Genomic DNA, 17,349 nt, shown 5'->3' with positions numbered 1-17,349 from the left:
CAGAGACACAAAACAAAAGGAGCCCCGGTCCCCAAGTCACTTTATGTATGAGACCTGTTCGCCCACCAAGAACACCTGCCTTGTACTTTGATGTGTACAAGAAATGACCTGTGGTGTGGGAGCCATTAGATTCTTTGTTCTATGTATTATAGCAGCTAGTATTATCCTAACAAATAGACCTCAACTAGAATAGGAGCTTCATTAGGACAAACACCCTGTCTTTATTGTTCCTGGCAATGTGTTTACCACTTGCCATGTCAATAAATTCTACTGAGTGCATGCGCACATGAATGAAGGAGTATATCTTAATTTTACACTCATCCACAGTCATGCATCTAACATTTATACATGAATATAGATTTGTAGCCTACGGACAAATTTTTGTTGAAGAGATAAGATGAATTTGGAAATGTATACCTTACTTCACAGTCCACAGTCATCTGGCGTGATGACAGCTTGTACCCGATGCATGTTCCCTCCCTTGCCATCCTCATTCTGCCAGCCCCAACAAGGAAAGCTATTGATAAGGATTTAAATCTTCACCTGGAATTGTCTAGCTCCTGTCAGTTAAAAACCAGACCCAAGACATGGTTTTAATACAGTCCTTCGACATTAGCATCTTTTTAGTGTCAAGATGAAGAAACAGGCTCATTTAGTCACAGTGAATTTCTCCCTGTCATGAGCTGCTTCCATCCCAGCTTACCCCCACTCTCCTCCTACTCCCCACTTCCTCAAACCCACCAGGACTGAATGAAGCTTGTATCTACTGTTGTCTTTAAGCAAGTTTGTTACCCTAGCTACAGCCTGGGGATTTCAAAAGAAAACATCCATCATAAGTTAAGAAGAAGGAGGGGAAAAAAATAAAAAAGACTATACCAGATTTTCTACAAGGTTTATTCCATAATGCCTTAAAGTATGGACACAGCCGAGCTCTGTGGAAAGTGATTAATTTCTTGAAAACGCTAAGGTCACACTAATTGACATGACCTGTGTAATTAAGTAGTCTCTGTTTACACACCAGAAGCTCAGCCGCTGTGAGGCTGAGTTTGCTTGACAGAATGTCTTTACATGTCAAGAGATCAACAACCTTTCTTATGTCCTCCTCAGTCACCTACACAGGCCCCTGATTGCTGTTCAGAGGAGACACGCTCTGGCGTGGCTGTATGAAGTTCGGGGTGGCCTGGTGAGCATACAAAATGAGATGAGAGAAAAACGGCAGCCACGCGTGTTGGAGAGAGCTCACTTAATAGTCAGGAGAGCACGTTTTCGATCAGATGTCTCTAGGTCTTAGGTTTTCAATATAACTGAGAAAAGCCACATTGAGATGTCAAGGATAGACCAGAGTTTTCTGATGCCAAAAAGACATTCTTATTCCTCCTTAAAGGCGGTCGCAACAGAAAACCTACTTCTTACTGGGGTACTATGAGAGGAATGATGGAAATTGTGTGTCTTCTTCACAGGTAACCTTCAACCAGTGTCTCTACGACACATTGCTTTCAGCCAGGGGAGCTGCAGGGAAGCCTAATTTCCCCCTTCTTGGGCAAGTCCTAAAATTTGGGAACTTCCGTATGGTTTCTTCTAGAGTTCTCTGAGATATCAGAGGTCACTTTACTCATGCTTCATCTATATGATGGGTCTTTCTTGCTCTGGAGAAGGGACCCAAGCCTCCATAGGTTAAGTAAAGCTAGAGCCATCTTCTGAGTTAACAGCTTCTTTATCTAAGGTTCATATAAGCAAAAAAATGGCCAACACTGTAGCTCTGCTCAGAAACAATGCTCATGTTCTTTTACTTCCATGCAACTCCATTCTGCCTGACGAACTTTGGTGGCATTCCAATAGTCCTCAGGCAGATAGTAGCTTCAGGCTTGTTATAGGGCAAACACCTCTCCATGGCTTTCCTGAGGTTCTAGCACATATTCATGGAGAGCCACTCTGACTCTCAGATGTTGAGAGACCTCCTTATTTTCTCGGCAATAAGTGTCCCCCTACAGATTCTGGTCAGCTTTTTTAGTGTTCCACATTAGGTAACATCTGAGCCAGATGGTTGGGTTGAATCATTGCCTCTTCACTACCTAGTAGATGTGTGACTTTGAGCAAATTGCTTAATTCCTCTAAGCCTCCGTTTCTCATGTGTAAAGTTACATTTTATAAATATAATATTTGTACACTCCTAACAGGGACATTGTGAAGATAAAATGATAATTCATGTAAAATACTTAGCATGATATCTCTCACATAATAAGTACCTAATAAATGTTGGCTTCATCATTATCACCATCATGGCCAATGTCCACAGATGTATGTCAAGGCACATGTATGGGCACGTATATTTATATACACCTATGTGGAACACATTGAATGTAGACACAGATATAAACAGTCATCTCCCCAGCCCTAACATAAATGGAAATAGACCAAGATAGGGAACACAGAAAGAGAAGGCAAATTCTGAAGGAAGCACAAAAAAAGAAAAGAAAGGTGATGACAATGGACTTTGGGGTTCAGTGAGTTGAAGTTCCTGGAAGTTTCCAACTGGCAGCTGGAGAGCTAGGTCTGGATTTGGATGTCAGGTCTCAGGGAACCTGACTCAGGAGTTCTGAGTGTCCAAACAGTGGTTAATATGCTGAGAATGAAGGAGATAGTTAAGAGATTCCTACAAAGTGGGAAAAGATCTGGATCTCAAAAGAAAACTTAGGGAATTTCAATATATACAGGAGAGAAAACAAATAGCATCCCTTTAAGGAGGCTGAGAATGAGTGAATGTTGTTGTGGAATCCAAGGAAAAGATGGGCTCAAGAAGGATGGGATGGCTACCAGCATGAGATGATGCAGAGAAACATACAGGACCATAATATTAATGAAAAAACACCACTGGGGAAAACAAAGAAAGGTTTGGTAAGGATATTTGAGGTGCTATTTTAACTCATTCCTCAACTGCATAAACATCCACATGCCTACATGCATAAGACCATGTGCTAATTGTGGAAAAATTATAATTAATTAAATGTGTACCAAAAGAAAACACACAAAAAAACAAAAAACACTGAGTTAATGTTCTTTCTGCCATAGGCTCCCTCTATTCTCTCCCAGAAAGTGATGACGGAGTGATGGGGTCAAATCTGCTTAAATCTGAGATCCAGTAAGGAATTTGTCCTTGCTGATGGTCAGAGCTCTTCTTCAACTCAAAAATTAGCTCTGTAGTGGCCAAGGTTGCTGCCCCTATTTAGAGAAGTCTACCTACTTTAGGATGGTTGGAGACTCACAAGGAAGAACACATGTATTTGAAGGACATATGGACCTTGGGTCAGGCAGTTCTCATGCTTAATAAAAAAAGAGCACTCTTTGGGACTATAGCACTGTCACCAGGAAGAGTCTGTCAGAAACCATTAGGTATAAGACTAGACCAATGACGCTCAAGTAGGGGTAAGTTTGCATCCCCACCCCAACCAGAAAACATTACAAATGTCTGGAGACATTTTGGGTTGTCATGATTAGGCTAAGGGCTGAGGGAATTTCTCTCCTGGCCTCTACAGGTACAGGCCAGTGATGAACTATTAAACATACTACAGTGTGTAGGACAAATCCGCCCTCCCACATACAACAAAGGATTGTCTAGTCTAAAATGGCACTTGTGCCTCGATTGAGAAGCCCTGTACTGAAATACTGACCCAGTTTTTGTGTATTACAAGTACTTTCCCCAAAAGCTAACATTTCTATTTATTATTTGCAAATTAGTTATGCATACAAATGCTGTCATTTATATATTGTGAAATAAGAAGAATCATAATTTTTATTCCATTTTAGAGCTGATGAAACTGAGGCTCTCCAGAAATTCAGTTCATGCCACCCCTCATCTCAGTAGCCTTTCTACTAAATGAAGAACAACTATCTGCAAAAATAAAGCTTTCTAGATACTCAAAAATAATAGACTGAGGTGGTTTTTCATCTCCTATGAGAGCTACATCTCTATAATTTAAGGCTTTCAGACATTTCACTAACAGGTCCATTGAGGGAAAAATAAGGCCCCAGAAGTCTTACAAAAATACTCTTAGATTCCCAATGTCACCAAAGTGCACCTCTAAGTCTGTTGCCCTGAGAAGCAGAGCAAAGTGGATCCTGATATTCATAAGGCATGACATGTGTCTACTGGACATGTTTACTAGACATGAATTGGTTCGTGCCTGGATATGCCTTGTTCCTAACCCAAGCTTGGTCAAGGGACCAAGCTATGGCTCATCCCAAGACCAAAACAAGATGCAAAACATTTTATAGTGAAACCCAACCTCATGTTGCAGGACATGGAGCAACACACTGGGGCATCATATGTGTCGTTTAGCAGCAAAGCCAACTCCATCTCAACACACACACAAAAAAGTCCTATGTGGGAAGGAGATTACTCAAGTCTTCTAACTTGGGGTCAGTAACTAGCCAGGAGAAACATTTTCCAGGAAACTAGATTCAGGGATTCTCTGTACCCATCTCTGTCAAGACAATAGGTGGTGAGGCCAAGATGATTTTACAAAAGTGATACAGGTTCTTGGGAGAAAATGTCTTCTTTCTACTGAATTTGTTCTTTTGTGAGATGAATAAGTCTCACGTCTTAAAAAAGTATCGTCTAGGAGACAAAGAGATCTTGACGTCTGAAAATCAGTGTTCAGAATCATCCCATAACCTTTCCCCCATCAGAGGGGGAAGTTTTTCAAGATCCTCTCAGAGACCATACATTTCAATCTACACTTAAAGCTGACTGGCTATACCTAAGAGTATACTTTCAACACCAGACTGTTTTCACTGAAAGACCATATGGGTGAATACACACGTCATTACTCTGATATATTGCACGACAACTAACGTTGACCATGCAAATGAGTTACCCATAAAATTAGATGGAAAGCAACACAAGTCTAGAACCTTGCTCTTCAAAGCACAGTCTGTGGCATTGGCATCGCTTGGGAGCTTGTTAAAAATGGAGAGTTTCAGGCCCACCGGAGACCTCAATTAGCAGTTTAACAAGATCCCTGGGGGGTTCTTGACACTTTCGATTTTGAGAAGCGCCAGTATCTAGAACTTAGCAACCTTTCCTAAAACCTAACTACCATTTTGTGCTTTCAAAATTAACACTTTGCTTTCACATCTTCTTCTGTCACTAAATGTGTAATTATATGAGGCAAACACACCCCTCATGCTTTGAATGGTGGCTGATCTGACTGGTGCTTGAGAACTTTCACACGGTCTATCCAAGGACATTGCTGACACAGAACTGAGGGTCACCCATATTACACTCTAGATGTGCCCTGCTGCCTCAGGGGGTCTATTTTTAATAGACAATTACTGTGACAACTTCCAAAATTGGGAGAGGGCAACAGAGAGAAAGGAAGGAAGAAGAGGATGTAATTCTAGAAAGTACATCATTTCTATGTACTTTACTTAACCTGCAGTGGTTTAAGTCTGTGAGTCCTTTCAGGAAGCCAAACTGGGCTCAGAGGACATCACTGTCTCAATCAATGACCGCAGGTGGTTCGGTCCTGATGCTCCCCTAATAAAAACAACTCCTAGAGTGAAGAGACCGGGGGGACCAGGAGTCTCACCTGCTCCTCACCTCTGGGGAAATAACTAGACTCTGTATCTTCCTCTGCCTAAGACTTTTTGTACCCTCTGTTGATATTCGTGCCATTATCAAGATTTAAGAAAGACAAGACAAACCCACCTGGAATCTCCGCATGTCACGTGGGTTTCCTGCATTCTTTAGGCAATTTTGGTTACATTTGAGGAAAAATTTCAAGAAGAACCTGTAAAGAAACAAATCATCATGGTTAGCTTTTCCATCCTGACACAGAAGGGGAAAAAAAAGTAGTAAGTCACATCTAGGTTATACGTTCTGTTCTCCACGTATCTTCTGAAATGTTTAGAAAGGTGTTAGACCCAATATTTTATTTGAAGCTTTAGCCCTTGTTTTGCATCTAAGCTGGACTTTCTCCATGAAGGAAACACTCTCAGTGCTGCCAACAGATCTCACAAAAGAATTAAGCCCCCAAGGAAGTATTTTTACTCAGAGGGAAGGTCTTCACCATAATTTAAGGTAGTTTCCAATTGGGTATAATTGCCTGAGAATTACTCATGGTTCCAACAACATGTAATTTAAGCCCCATAAATTCACAAATGATGAACCAGCAAAATGCATGTTAGATGAATATAAGGAGATGGTAAACACTTTTTATTTTAGCACCTCCAAATAAAATACCTTAATTAGTAGTACCCACAGAAGTAGATAAGATTCACATACTGACTGAAGTCCTTTGACTTCTCAAATATTTCCTGCATGTTTTTCTTATATTGCCTACTGTAGACAAAAGCTATTCGTGATTGAATAAGAACTTTGTTGCCACCTTGGTACCTGAATTTGTTCTAAAGTGAGATCCATGTGTTTTACTTGCTAGAGTGATTAAAAAAAAAAAAAATTGCCAGGAACGAACCTGGTTTATACCGGCTATATTAGGGGACGTATTAATAGTGTCCACTTTAACTCTGAAAAGTGCCCCATCGTGGGTGATAAATTAGATGGCCACCTTATAGGTTTCTGAGTTATTTCTTTTTATAAAGATTTATGTACTTATTTTGTGTGTAAGGGAGAGAGGGCATGCGGGCACATGAACACACACATTGCGGGGAGGGGAAAAGGGAGAGAGAGAAACTCAAGCAGACTCCTGGCTGAGCAAGGAGCCTCGCATGGGACTTACTCTCAGGACCCTGAGATCATGACCGGAGCTGAAACCAAAAGATGGATGCTTAACTGACTGAGCCACCCAGGCACTCCCTGAATTATTTCTTATGTTGTAATTTTTAAAGTCCGTCACAGAAAGACAGCAGGTATCAAAGGTTCTATTAGGACATTCATGCTGGCAATCTACTCGTTCTCCACTGACCCATGTTTGGGGAAAGAAGCATTTTAAAAACCACCCTGAGGGATGCCTGAGTGGCTCAGTCAGCTAAGCAGCTGCCTTTATCCAAGGTCATAGTCCCAGGGTCTTGGGGTCAAGCCCCATGTCAAGCTCCCCGCTCTGGTGGGAAGTCACCTTCTCCCTCTCTGTCTACCTCTCTCTCTACTCATGCTCTCTCTTCCTCTCTCTCTCTTTCAAATAAATAAAATTTTAAGAAATAAAATAAAAATAAAACCCACCCTGAGTTCTCCATCCCCTTTTTCTTTTAGGCCTATGGCTATCAGGCCCACGTATTTTCCAAAAATATTAGAACGCATTAAAATACTGGGCAGTTAAATTCTTGTAGGGATTTTCTTTTCTTCACCTTTCTCCCATTCAAGCCTGCTCTGGAGTATAAAATTCCCACCTCGATACACGTAATCTGTGAAAAACTATTACGCCATGATGCCTCAGTCTGAATTTAGCTCTGAGCACAAAGTCTATTAAGCAACTAACACAGGGGTCTTCAGAAATGAGAACACAGTACAAAGTTGCACTGAGTTTAACCGATTTCTGAATACTGAACTGAGCGTGGTCCCAGAAGAATCTCTCTCCTCCCTGGTCCCTGATAGAGCCCCACGTCAGGCTCCCTGCTCAGCAGGAAGTCTACTTGTCCCTCCCTCTCTCTGCCCCTGCTCATCTCTCTCTCTCTCTCCCCCATAAATAAAATCTTTAAAAATATATATAATGTAAACGTTTACCTAAAATGACTCTTTTTCAACATCATTCAACTGCCTATCAACAAAGGCTGGCCTCTGAATAATCATTTGACCTTACTTTCAGGTTCTCTCCACAGAGGCCAAAGTTCATCAACATTCCGTACAAGAGAAATGACTCATGGGACACCACTGAAGCCCAAATTTGTAAAATGGAATCCACTCTGTCCTTCCCTGGGGCCATCAGCTGATCCTGACTCATGTCCCCTTTCAATAGGGCAGACTTGGGAAGGGAAAAGGTTTGAGGAGGAGTCACAACCCTGAGTGCCTCTGTACTGTCCTTTCCTCTGAGCTCTCAGAAGGCCAATGCTGGGTGGCCCTGTGATCAAAAACGGCTTTCAGAAGCTAAGGTGGTGAAATCCAAGGATAATGGGTCTGCCATCTTACTAGGGTTAAAGCCAAAGACATCTGAAATGTGAAAACTGGCTTTCAAGTAAAGCCAGTTGGAAGGGCATTTTTAAAAGCCACACCAACCCTCAAGAGAGGACTCTTTGTCACTAAAGTGACAGTGAGAATCCGTAACCCACAGCCTTTAGAAATACCCAGAATGGGGTTCATATCCCAACTTTGACTTGCGTGATTTTGGATAAATAGCTGAACTTGTGTGATTTTGAATAAGTAACTGAAGTTCTCTGTACCCCTTCTCTGTAAACTTACAGTGACCGGCTCTACCTTATCAGGTGATTGCAGGCATGAGCTGTGAGACTGCCAGGCATTGGTAAGCATGGTGACTATGGCAGCAATAACATCAGCTCCCATGTATGACATACTTAACCTGTGCTCAGCACAGCTCTAGGAACTTCAAACACATTTTCCCTAGCTAACCCCCCAAGTAACCTCTGGTATTAATCCCGTTTTACGGATGAAGAAACTGAGGTTCAGAGAACTTAAATAACTTGCCCAAAGCTTAGGAACTCCAAGCCTAGAATCCAAATTTGGTCAGAGCCTGTGATCTTAACCACTAGGCTACAGTAGTTTTAGTAATAATAGAAGTAGTGCTGTACTGATATTAGTACTAATGGTACCATTGAGAGTCATGGTACTACAATGGCATTTATACTAATAAGTGTGTGTATAAGTGAAACCATAGAGATAAGAATCATTTTGGCATTATGATTCCCTACCAGTAGCATAAATACTGTGGAGGGAGACATCATGGACATCCTCCCTCCAGGGGCCCCCACCCCCAGTTCCTCAGGGTCGATAATACGGCCGCAGGGGTGTGCTGAAGACATTTGAGCCCAGACCCGACAGCCAGATACAGGCTGTGTTAGAAGGAGCTGTCAGCACACCCTCTGGCATCTTCAAGTCAGACAACTGCTAGCCACCATGAGGGGAGCCATCTGGTGCCAAAATGGATTTTGAAAGACAAGCAAACAGGACACTAGCTCTGCCAGAGAGAAACAGAATCAAGGGAGCAGGGGATCTTCTGCCTTAACGATGAGCAGGGGCGCGGCGCCTGTCACCAGCCCATCGTTAGCACAAAAGCTATGCTGGGCACACCCCAGATCCCTGTTACCCTAAGCTGCCCTGTCACTTGGCATGCTGGCAGAAGCTCCCGCCCGCCCTCTCAACAGTGGATTGCTTGCTGAAATTGAAGTCCTGACCATCTGTCACAGGGAAGAGACGGCATCAACGGGCGCCTGGGGCCTCACACAAGCCCTTATGTGGCAAAGACGCTCTGAAGGGCCCGTTCTTTTGGGGAGAGCCAGCCTTACCCCAGGGGGAGCGTCAGGAATTCTTTCAAAGTTTCCCCTAAGTAGATGCCAAATGCCTGACCCTTTCGGATCACACTTCCTTAAAGGAACCAAGAGGAGTTAGAAGTAGGAGTTAAAAATATCCCCACTGAGAGACAGAGTTAGACGTGGCACACACATTTGGGGGATGATTTATCGGGCTGTTTTTAAGGCATTTTTAAACGGAGGACCCACACATGTCTGCTGACCTATGGAGAGGATCTCAGATTCCGAGGGGGTTTTCAACAAAGCAGAGGTTATTGTAACTCAAAACCTCACTTTTGTCTCATGAATTACCACATTTTGTGTGGCGGGTGTGTTTGATAAAGTGTTGTCAGGAGAAAGAGTGTGGCAGCCTTCTCCCGACCGTGGGAAACAGACTGGAGGCAGGACAAAGCCCCTATTGACCCTGTGGAGTTCCAAGGAGTTCCAGAAACTCCAGGAAACAGCCCAACCAGAACCAAACTCCAGTCTTTTTTCGGGGATGGAAGGGGTAGGGCAAGAAACCCAACACCTTTCTTGTTAACTTTCAATATGAATAATATCTTCTGTTCATACGGTGTGTTATAGGATTCAAAGCACTTCTATCTCGAGGGACTCACCAAATGCTCCACAGAAGTCCTATAAATTAGGCATGCCAGGAATTATCAACCTATTTAAAAGGCAAGAAAACTAAGACTCAACAAAACTAAAATATTTATCTACAGTCAAAACTAAACTCATACCCTATATTGGTCAAAGGACTTCTTACAGTATAAGGGTTTTTTCCACGAATTACAAGACTTTACAAGTGACCTGAACTGCCACTTGGTATAACTTTTTCACCCTGCATATAAGAAAATTGAGAGATCAGGAGACATGATAATAGCCACAGTTATAATAGTTATGATAGCTAGAACTACAGTCCACATGTCTTGGCTTCTAGTCATGATTTTGTTTCAAGAGAATGTTAGGTTTCCAAAAGCCAAGCCAATAAGGGCTCAACATATGAGCTATTATTGAGCTTTCAGTCTACTACCTCCATTAGGGAAGTGACAGTCATAAAACTCAAAGTGACATCCTATTAAAAGTTGTGTCTAGGTTCATCAATCAGGCTAATGTAGGACATTAGCCCATCATTGCATATTAACTGAACCAAACACACACATTTGTAGAACAAAACTGTTTATTCAATGGTTTACTTGTATCACATGTTACCAACTGATAGTCGGTATATTGAGTATCCTTACATTTGACTAGCACAATACTGGGTATCAAAGTTACCTCTAGGCTCCCCCAAAAGGAAAATTCATTGATTAGCCAACAGAACCTACTCCAGCTATATGAAGATATAAAATAACAACAAATAAAAATCATCTCTGTATACCTAGCACATGACACAGAATTCAGAACCCAGTTCTGAACGTTGAGTTTTCAGTTAATCTGTTCAGTTAAACAGAATCCAGGACCTCCAAGGGGGTAGAAATGAGAACTTTCTACAATAAAAATGGCAATAGAGAATGCTGAGCAAGAACTTGGGTTGGAGATAAGATAAGCCTGAATAAATTTCTGCAGTTCCCTGAATCTCAGTGGCCTTATTAAAACATCGGGATAACAATACTTCTCTCCAGCACCACTGTGTGGCATTCATCATAATCCTAACTTTATTGTTCAATTAATTATATGACTTTAGATAAATTACTTAACTTCTCTGAGTCTCAAATTTTGCATCTGTAAAATGGGGAAAATAACAGAACCCACTTTAGAGAGTCATTGAGAATGAAATAACATATGTGAAATGTTTAAATTGTACCCAGCATAGAAAAAGGGATCATTATTTATTTCTGGCAACTGCTCACTACCCAGCACTAAGAATGTTCAGGTTTTCAGATACAAAAAGGATTCTTTTCTCTTGGAATGTTAAGGTTAAGAAAAGAAGCAAAGACCTATGTGACCGACAAGAACTATAGGTTTCATTGAATGACCTACAAAAAGGAAAAAGAAGAAACCAAGGAGAGACAATAATGACTAGAGCTGCTTTACCCAAGGCCAAGACACATAAAGGAGGGAGGTAGCAGCTTAAATCATGGAGGACTCCGGCTAGTCAGAACTGAAGGGCGCACACCGTAAAACCGACCATTAGGCAACAGCTTGTACATCATTAAATATTATGCAAAGCATTGCAGTAGATCTAGGGTGAGCAGGTTGAGTTTTTACCTCCCCCACACAAATTCTGAAAAAATCACGTTTGGATGTTTCAGCTGCTGTCCTAATGTCTAGGCTGGAAAAGCAAAGCATCAAGGCACACCTAAACCCAGACATAAAACCCCCATTTGCAGTCTTAAGGCTCCCCAAAAGTTTCTCTGACTTATGCCCACAGATGGTTATGTGGCAGATAATCTTTCCTAAAGATATTCAGGACACGGAGGCTCGCTCTGCCCCTGCACAGGAAACAGCTATGTGGAAACAACTGTGGGGTCCTTTCTGTGTGAAGTTCAAATTGCTCCCACACATACTGACTGGAGGGTAGAGAGGGAAATGCCTCACAAATCAAAGGGCCTTTTTGGAGAAGTCCTTTCCATAGACTGTTCGTTCCATCATCTTCGCCTCGACAACATAGAACTGCCTGCCTTCACGACCAAAGCTACCGCCCAGATACAACCAAGGAAGACTTTCCAGGAGTACAAGTATTCTCTCAAATTGAAAATGTTTAACCAGAAAGCAGCTGTTGCTACCCAGACCTCTCATGCTGCCAGGGGCTGTTTCAGAAACACCATCACTACCCCATGAGCATCTTCCATGGAGAGGTAAACAAGAGTCCCATGGTCACAACCATGAAAAACAGATCTCTCTTGAAAACAGGGGAGCCAAAACAGCTAGAAAAACAAACAAACAAACAAACAAAAACCTGTATTTTCAATGTCAGCCCTTTGGGGTTCCTGGTACACAGAAGAAGTTGTAGAGTACAGTTCATCCATGTGAAAATATGATACCCATAAGTCTGCCAAAATCCCAAGGATGCCACAAGGGCGGGCTGAGGAGGCCAAACCTGTATAAGGGCAAAGGTTTCTCACCACCGGGCTGACCTTTCCTTTTCTGATATTAAAATGCACTATTGGGAGAGGATCTGCCTTGACTCAAACCCCTGCAGGTCTGTTTGAGAGGCAAGGAAGGAAGGAAAGAAGAAAGAGAGAAATATGATGACGGAGGGGATTCTTTGCGGACGAAGCAAATTCTCTTCTCTCTCCCCACAGTGGAAGGTGGAGTGGTACCAAGTTGTGGCACTATCTTGGGGATCCCAAGGGGAGAGCATGTGGCTACCCGTATTACTGACCACTGACTTCAAGGAGTTTACTTTTTCCCCTGGCCATGATCCCTCAGATCTTAGGCATTTCTGGAAAGTGTTCTCAGTCTGAAAGGACGAACATGATCAACGTGTAAAGCATTCGTTACCTCAGAGTTTGGCCTTGATGGAAGAACATAATTAGCGGCAAGAATTTACAAAAAAAAAAAAAAAAAGTGTTAGGATAGAATAGCAGCAGACCCAAGAATTTAAAAATAGCTTTAAGAAAAAGGATTCACGGCAAATGGGTCTCCTCATGCTAGAAGTCAGATCTGAAAGCTCGGAAAAAGCATCAGGATGGTGAGAAGGGAAAGACGGGAGACAAATAACCAATGGCCAACAGGGAAAGAATAAATCGCAATTCTTTAGAAATGACACGGGGAAAGGGGCGTCAGCTTAATAACCTACTGCTGCAAGGTCTGACTGGAAATTAAGTGAGAAATTATGACACGTCCAAGGAGTTGTAAACTTGGGAGTTGTAGAAAAGGCGTTCGTCTTCAGGGATACTCTTATACAACGATTACTACTCAAGTGCCAAGTGTTTCTTGCCTAAAATGTATTAAGGTACAAACACTGGCCCTTGGCAGACATTTGGAGTCATCCTCATAGACTGATCCACAGCAGGAATAAGGCAGGAAACAAACTCAAGGGTATGTTTGTCCTTCTCAGGGTTGGGGACAGACTAAGGTCATAAACGGCTTTCACTACAAGGAACATGATCGCCAAGGAATCACCCAGCACAGAACTCCTGCAGACGAAGGGACAGCATCTGAGACAGGCATCAGGTGTGGGAATCCTGGGTCACTAGTACAAATCCTCCTCCAGGCGGGAAAAGAGGTAAATGCAAGTGGCACCATTGCTTTAATGACAACGACACACTCCGAAAAGCCAAGCAGAAAAAGTGAGATAAGAGGAGTCTCAATGCCTCGACTTAGTCATTATTCCAGCAAACACCTGAACATACGATGTGGAGTCCTTGTTCTGAGTGCTTTCCATGTATTAATTCACAACGACACTAGGAGGTACTAATTCTATTCTTATCTCAATCACCGTGAGATACTGAGATAAAATACTTAGATAATTTGCCCAGGATTCCCTAGCTCTAGTGAGTGGTAGAGCTTGGATTTGAATGTATACAGTTTGGCTTCAAAGACCACATCCATTAAACTAGTCTTTTGTATTCATTCAAATTATATTATGGCAGTACAGATCATTGGCCATATCTGACTATACTCTTAGTATCATTTCCAGATTCATTCAAAATTAGAGATAAAGTCAGCATAAAAATGCCTCGTGTTGTCACTAGAATATTCCCAATTATAAATTTTGATGTTTCAATTTTGCCCATGACCACTCTTGCCTATTTCGAATGCATCTGAACTCTAAGGAAGACCTAGTCCGTGGGTGGATCTGGTAATAGAGCCAAACCAAATCGGGAGAGTGATGGCTAAAGCAAAACCAATATAATCTGGGTCTCTTGGGAGGAGTCAATGACATTTCAAGAGTTTATTTATACATTATGTAGATACCAGTGTCATAAGTCATTATCTTTGAATGTCTTTTTTGCAGACAGAAAGCCACAGGTTGAAAATCAAAGGCTTGTGACATCCCTCTGTTTAACACCTACGTGTTTAAAATTTTAAAGCAGATACATTTAGAATCTCATGTTAGAATTTCACTTTTCTTCCTGAGTCCTCAAAAGGTTTCAATATGAGTGTGCCCTGTGGAGGTGATAGACGTCAGAGAGAGATCAAAAAGTTCAAATTCATAGTAACTGAAGCATGTGAGATTTTTCTGGACACTCCATCTTTCTTCAAGATGTTATCAAGTATGAACATTCAGTGCCATTCATTAAACAACCAACAAATATTTCTTGAGCCTAACGTGTACTAGGTCCCCCTTCATACCAGTTGTATCAAGATCACAATTACTCTGGTTCAAGTTTTCCTCCAAAAGAAAAGTAAAACAGGAGGAACGCACTTAAAATCAAACTTCCAGGAAAACTTTTTGACTGTGAGGATGATGGAATATTTGAGCATTTGCCAAAAAAGGCTGAATACCCATGAATCTCTCAAAGTTCCTATAGATGGCAAGATTCTTCCCTTCCAGACACACTGGCCCCCCTCACCTGCCAGCACTCTTTGCGTCAGTCCCATTGAGTTCCATCCTATACCCTGAACGTAAAGTTTCCTTCCTGCCTTCACCACAGGCTGCATTCCTGGATCTGAAATGCCTTCCCTGCTTCTACATCATCTCAGCTTCCTATAATTCTACTTATCCCTCCAGATGCTGCTAACATGCCCTGAGCTCATGAAACCTTTCCAAATACCCCAGCTAGAATTAACCACTTTCTCCTCCACTCTGTTACAGCTCTCGTCACAACTGGTCTTCACATCTCATACTCCAGTTACTTAAGTAATCCTGTGACTCTCCATGACACTACAGACCCTTTTAGAGTGACATTCTGTTCCCCACAGCATCTAGTATAGCTGTATACAGAAAACAGAAAATTGAACATCTGACTTCAATTGTCTATAAATATTAATGGCAGTAATTTTGAATTATAGCACAAAGATTCTTTCTTCTTTTGATTTTTTTGTATAAGTGGGATTACTTTAAGAAAAATAAACAACTTTCTTGTTATAAAAATTGAAGTATCATTCAGCACAGAACCTAGGGAAAGTTGCTCTCATACTGTGATGGATAAATTAAGAACTAAAAATGAGTGTCTTTGCCAAAGTCTTTATCCTCTAGATTTGCCCGTTAATTCAAATGAGAATAGTTAAGAGCTATCCATCTCACACTTTATAAAATGTAGATCATTTATTAGTTTTACATATGCATAATTCATAAAAGACTATCAACTGGGCAGATTCCACACCACGGATGTCCTCAATTTCCTACTCCAAAAAAATTCCCAACATCAAAATTTAAAATATTATCTGTAAGTTGAACTTGCCATTGTTCTTAAAACACTTAAGCATAACCCAAAGGGACAAAAGGACATGTAACTAATAATATGAAACGGATCTCTTCTCTCTAAAATTCTATATACCCTTCTGATGACTTTGTTGAAATCCCAGTGATCAAAGCTCTTGATGGTTTGCTATTTCTTGGTTCAGCCTACTTCCTTAAGTCATCCATTTATTCATTCAGTAACTTTCATTCAGTAAGTATTTACTAAGTCCCTACTATGTGCTAAGCAGAGGCACAGAGACAACTTTGTCCCTGCTCTTATGGAAGCTTACCGAAGTATATTGCCTAGGTCACCGGCATCAGAATTATCTGGGAAACTTGCCTGGTGGCAGTAAGTTAGGGGGTAAGATATTCAAATAATTTTCATGTACATTGGACCTTGAGAATTAATACCTACTTTATTTTTTAAAAAATCAACAGTAATCTTGTTGATAGTAAGGCAGTTGATAGTGTTAAGCATCAGAAATAGTGAACTGCAGAAAAGAGATAAACATCTTGGGGCACCTGAGTGGCTCAGTGGGTTAAGCCTCTGCCTTCAGCTCAGGTCATGATATCAGGGTCCTGGGATTAAGCCCCACATCAGGCTCCCTGCTTAGCAGCGAGCCTGCTTCCCCCTCTCTTCCCTGCTCATGCTCACTCTATCTCTGTCTCTCTCTTTCAAATAAATAAAACCTTAAAAAAAAAAATCTTCATGTGTCACGGAAACTAGGCACAGAAACATGTTAAATCACCTCTGAGTAAGAAGAAAATTTAATTTCCTCAGCCATCCTACCTCATTCACAGCACAAACCACAGAGAAGAAAGGAGTTTCTGGTTGCCAGAGTAAGCGGATATTTGACAAATTTTTGCTTCAAAGAAAAGAAACAAGCTCACTTTTCTACCAAAAAGATAAAAAATAAAAATGAAAAAAGCCATCAGCTGAAAAGCTGTGTCCCAGGAGAAAAAGCATAGTCCTGCTAAAGATGAAAACTCTTTTTGAAACCTGCTGAAATAATCAGCACCCTGTCAAAAATCCACTCCATTTGTCTGCTCACTTTTCGGGACACACCTCCCCTGGTCCCCATCTCAGCATCACCAGGTGCTGCCTCCCATCTTCTGTGCTCACACACTATCAGGGATAACAAATTTAATTTGAGCAATGGCGTTCATGGAAAAAAATCATCACATTCCTACACATCACACAAGCCAAGTTCAGACAAAAACAAGTGACTCCTTAATTTGGATTTAAAGCTCAGGATCAGTCTCCAAATAAAAATGACCAGTGAGCATCATACCCACAGAGCACAGACAATAATCTCATGAGCTCCAAATTATTCCAGTTTATATTATAATGATCCAATAAGTCTGCATGTTCTAGTCCATAAAAATATAAGAAGAAATTTATCATTTTAAAATCATAATGCAAAATGGAGTCTGACACTTTATTAAGCACTATTTATCATGATATCATAAGGATGGTGATGGAAAATGAAACTAAAGCAATACTGTAGACGAACAATGACACAATTTGGTCTTTCTGGGGGTGCTTTGTAGTCACAGGTCATACTCCTTTGCCCTTCCTACCATGCGTCACTCTTTAACAGCTTAAATCAGAAACATTGGAAGTGAAACTCCAAAGAAGC

At 41.4% G+C, this 17,349-nt stretch overlaps 1 protein-coding gene across 8 annotated transcripts in view; it reads right to left on the bottom strand.

The window, feature by feature from the left end:
- The window catches only part of EBF1 (EBF transcription factor 1), a 383,907-nt gene that overhangs the window by 134,411 nt on the left and 232,147 nt on the right, over positions 1-17,349 (bottom strand). For all 8 annotated transcript variants that reach the window (XM_082724997.1, XM_082725001.1, XM_082724998.1 and 5 more), the window contains exon 7: positions 5,708-5,789. In XM_082724997.1, the coding sequence (XP_082581123.1) occupies positions 5,708-5,789 (82 nt within the window). The remainder of the gene's footprint in view (positions 1-5,707; positions 5,790-17,349) is intronic.

The sequence above is a fragment of the Mustela nivalis genome, assembly GCF_964662115.1.
Source record: "Mustela nivalis genome assembly, chromosome: 3".
Lineage (NCBI taxonomy): Eukaryota > Metazoa > Chordata > Mammalia > Carnivora > Mustelidae > Mustela > Mustela nivalis.
This window is presented reverse-complemented; position numbering and strand designations above follow the sequence as displayed.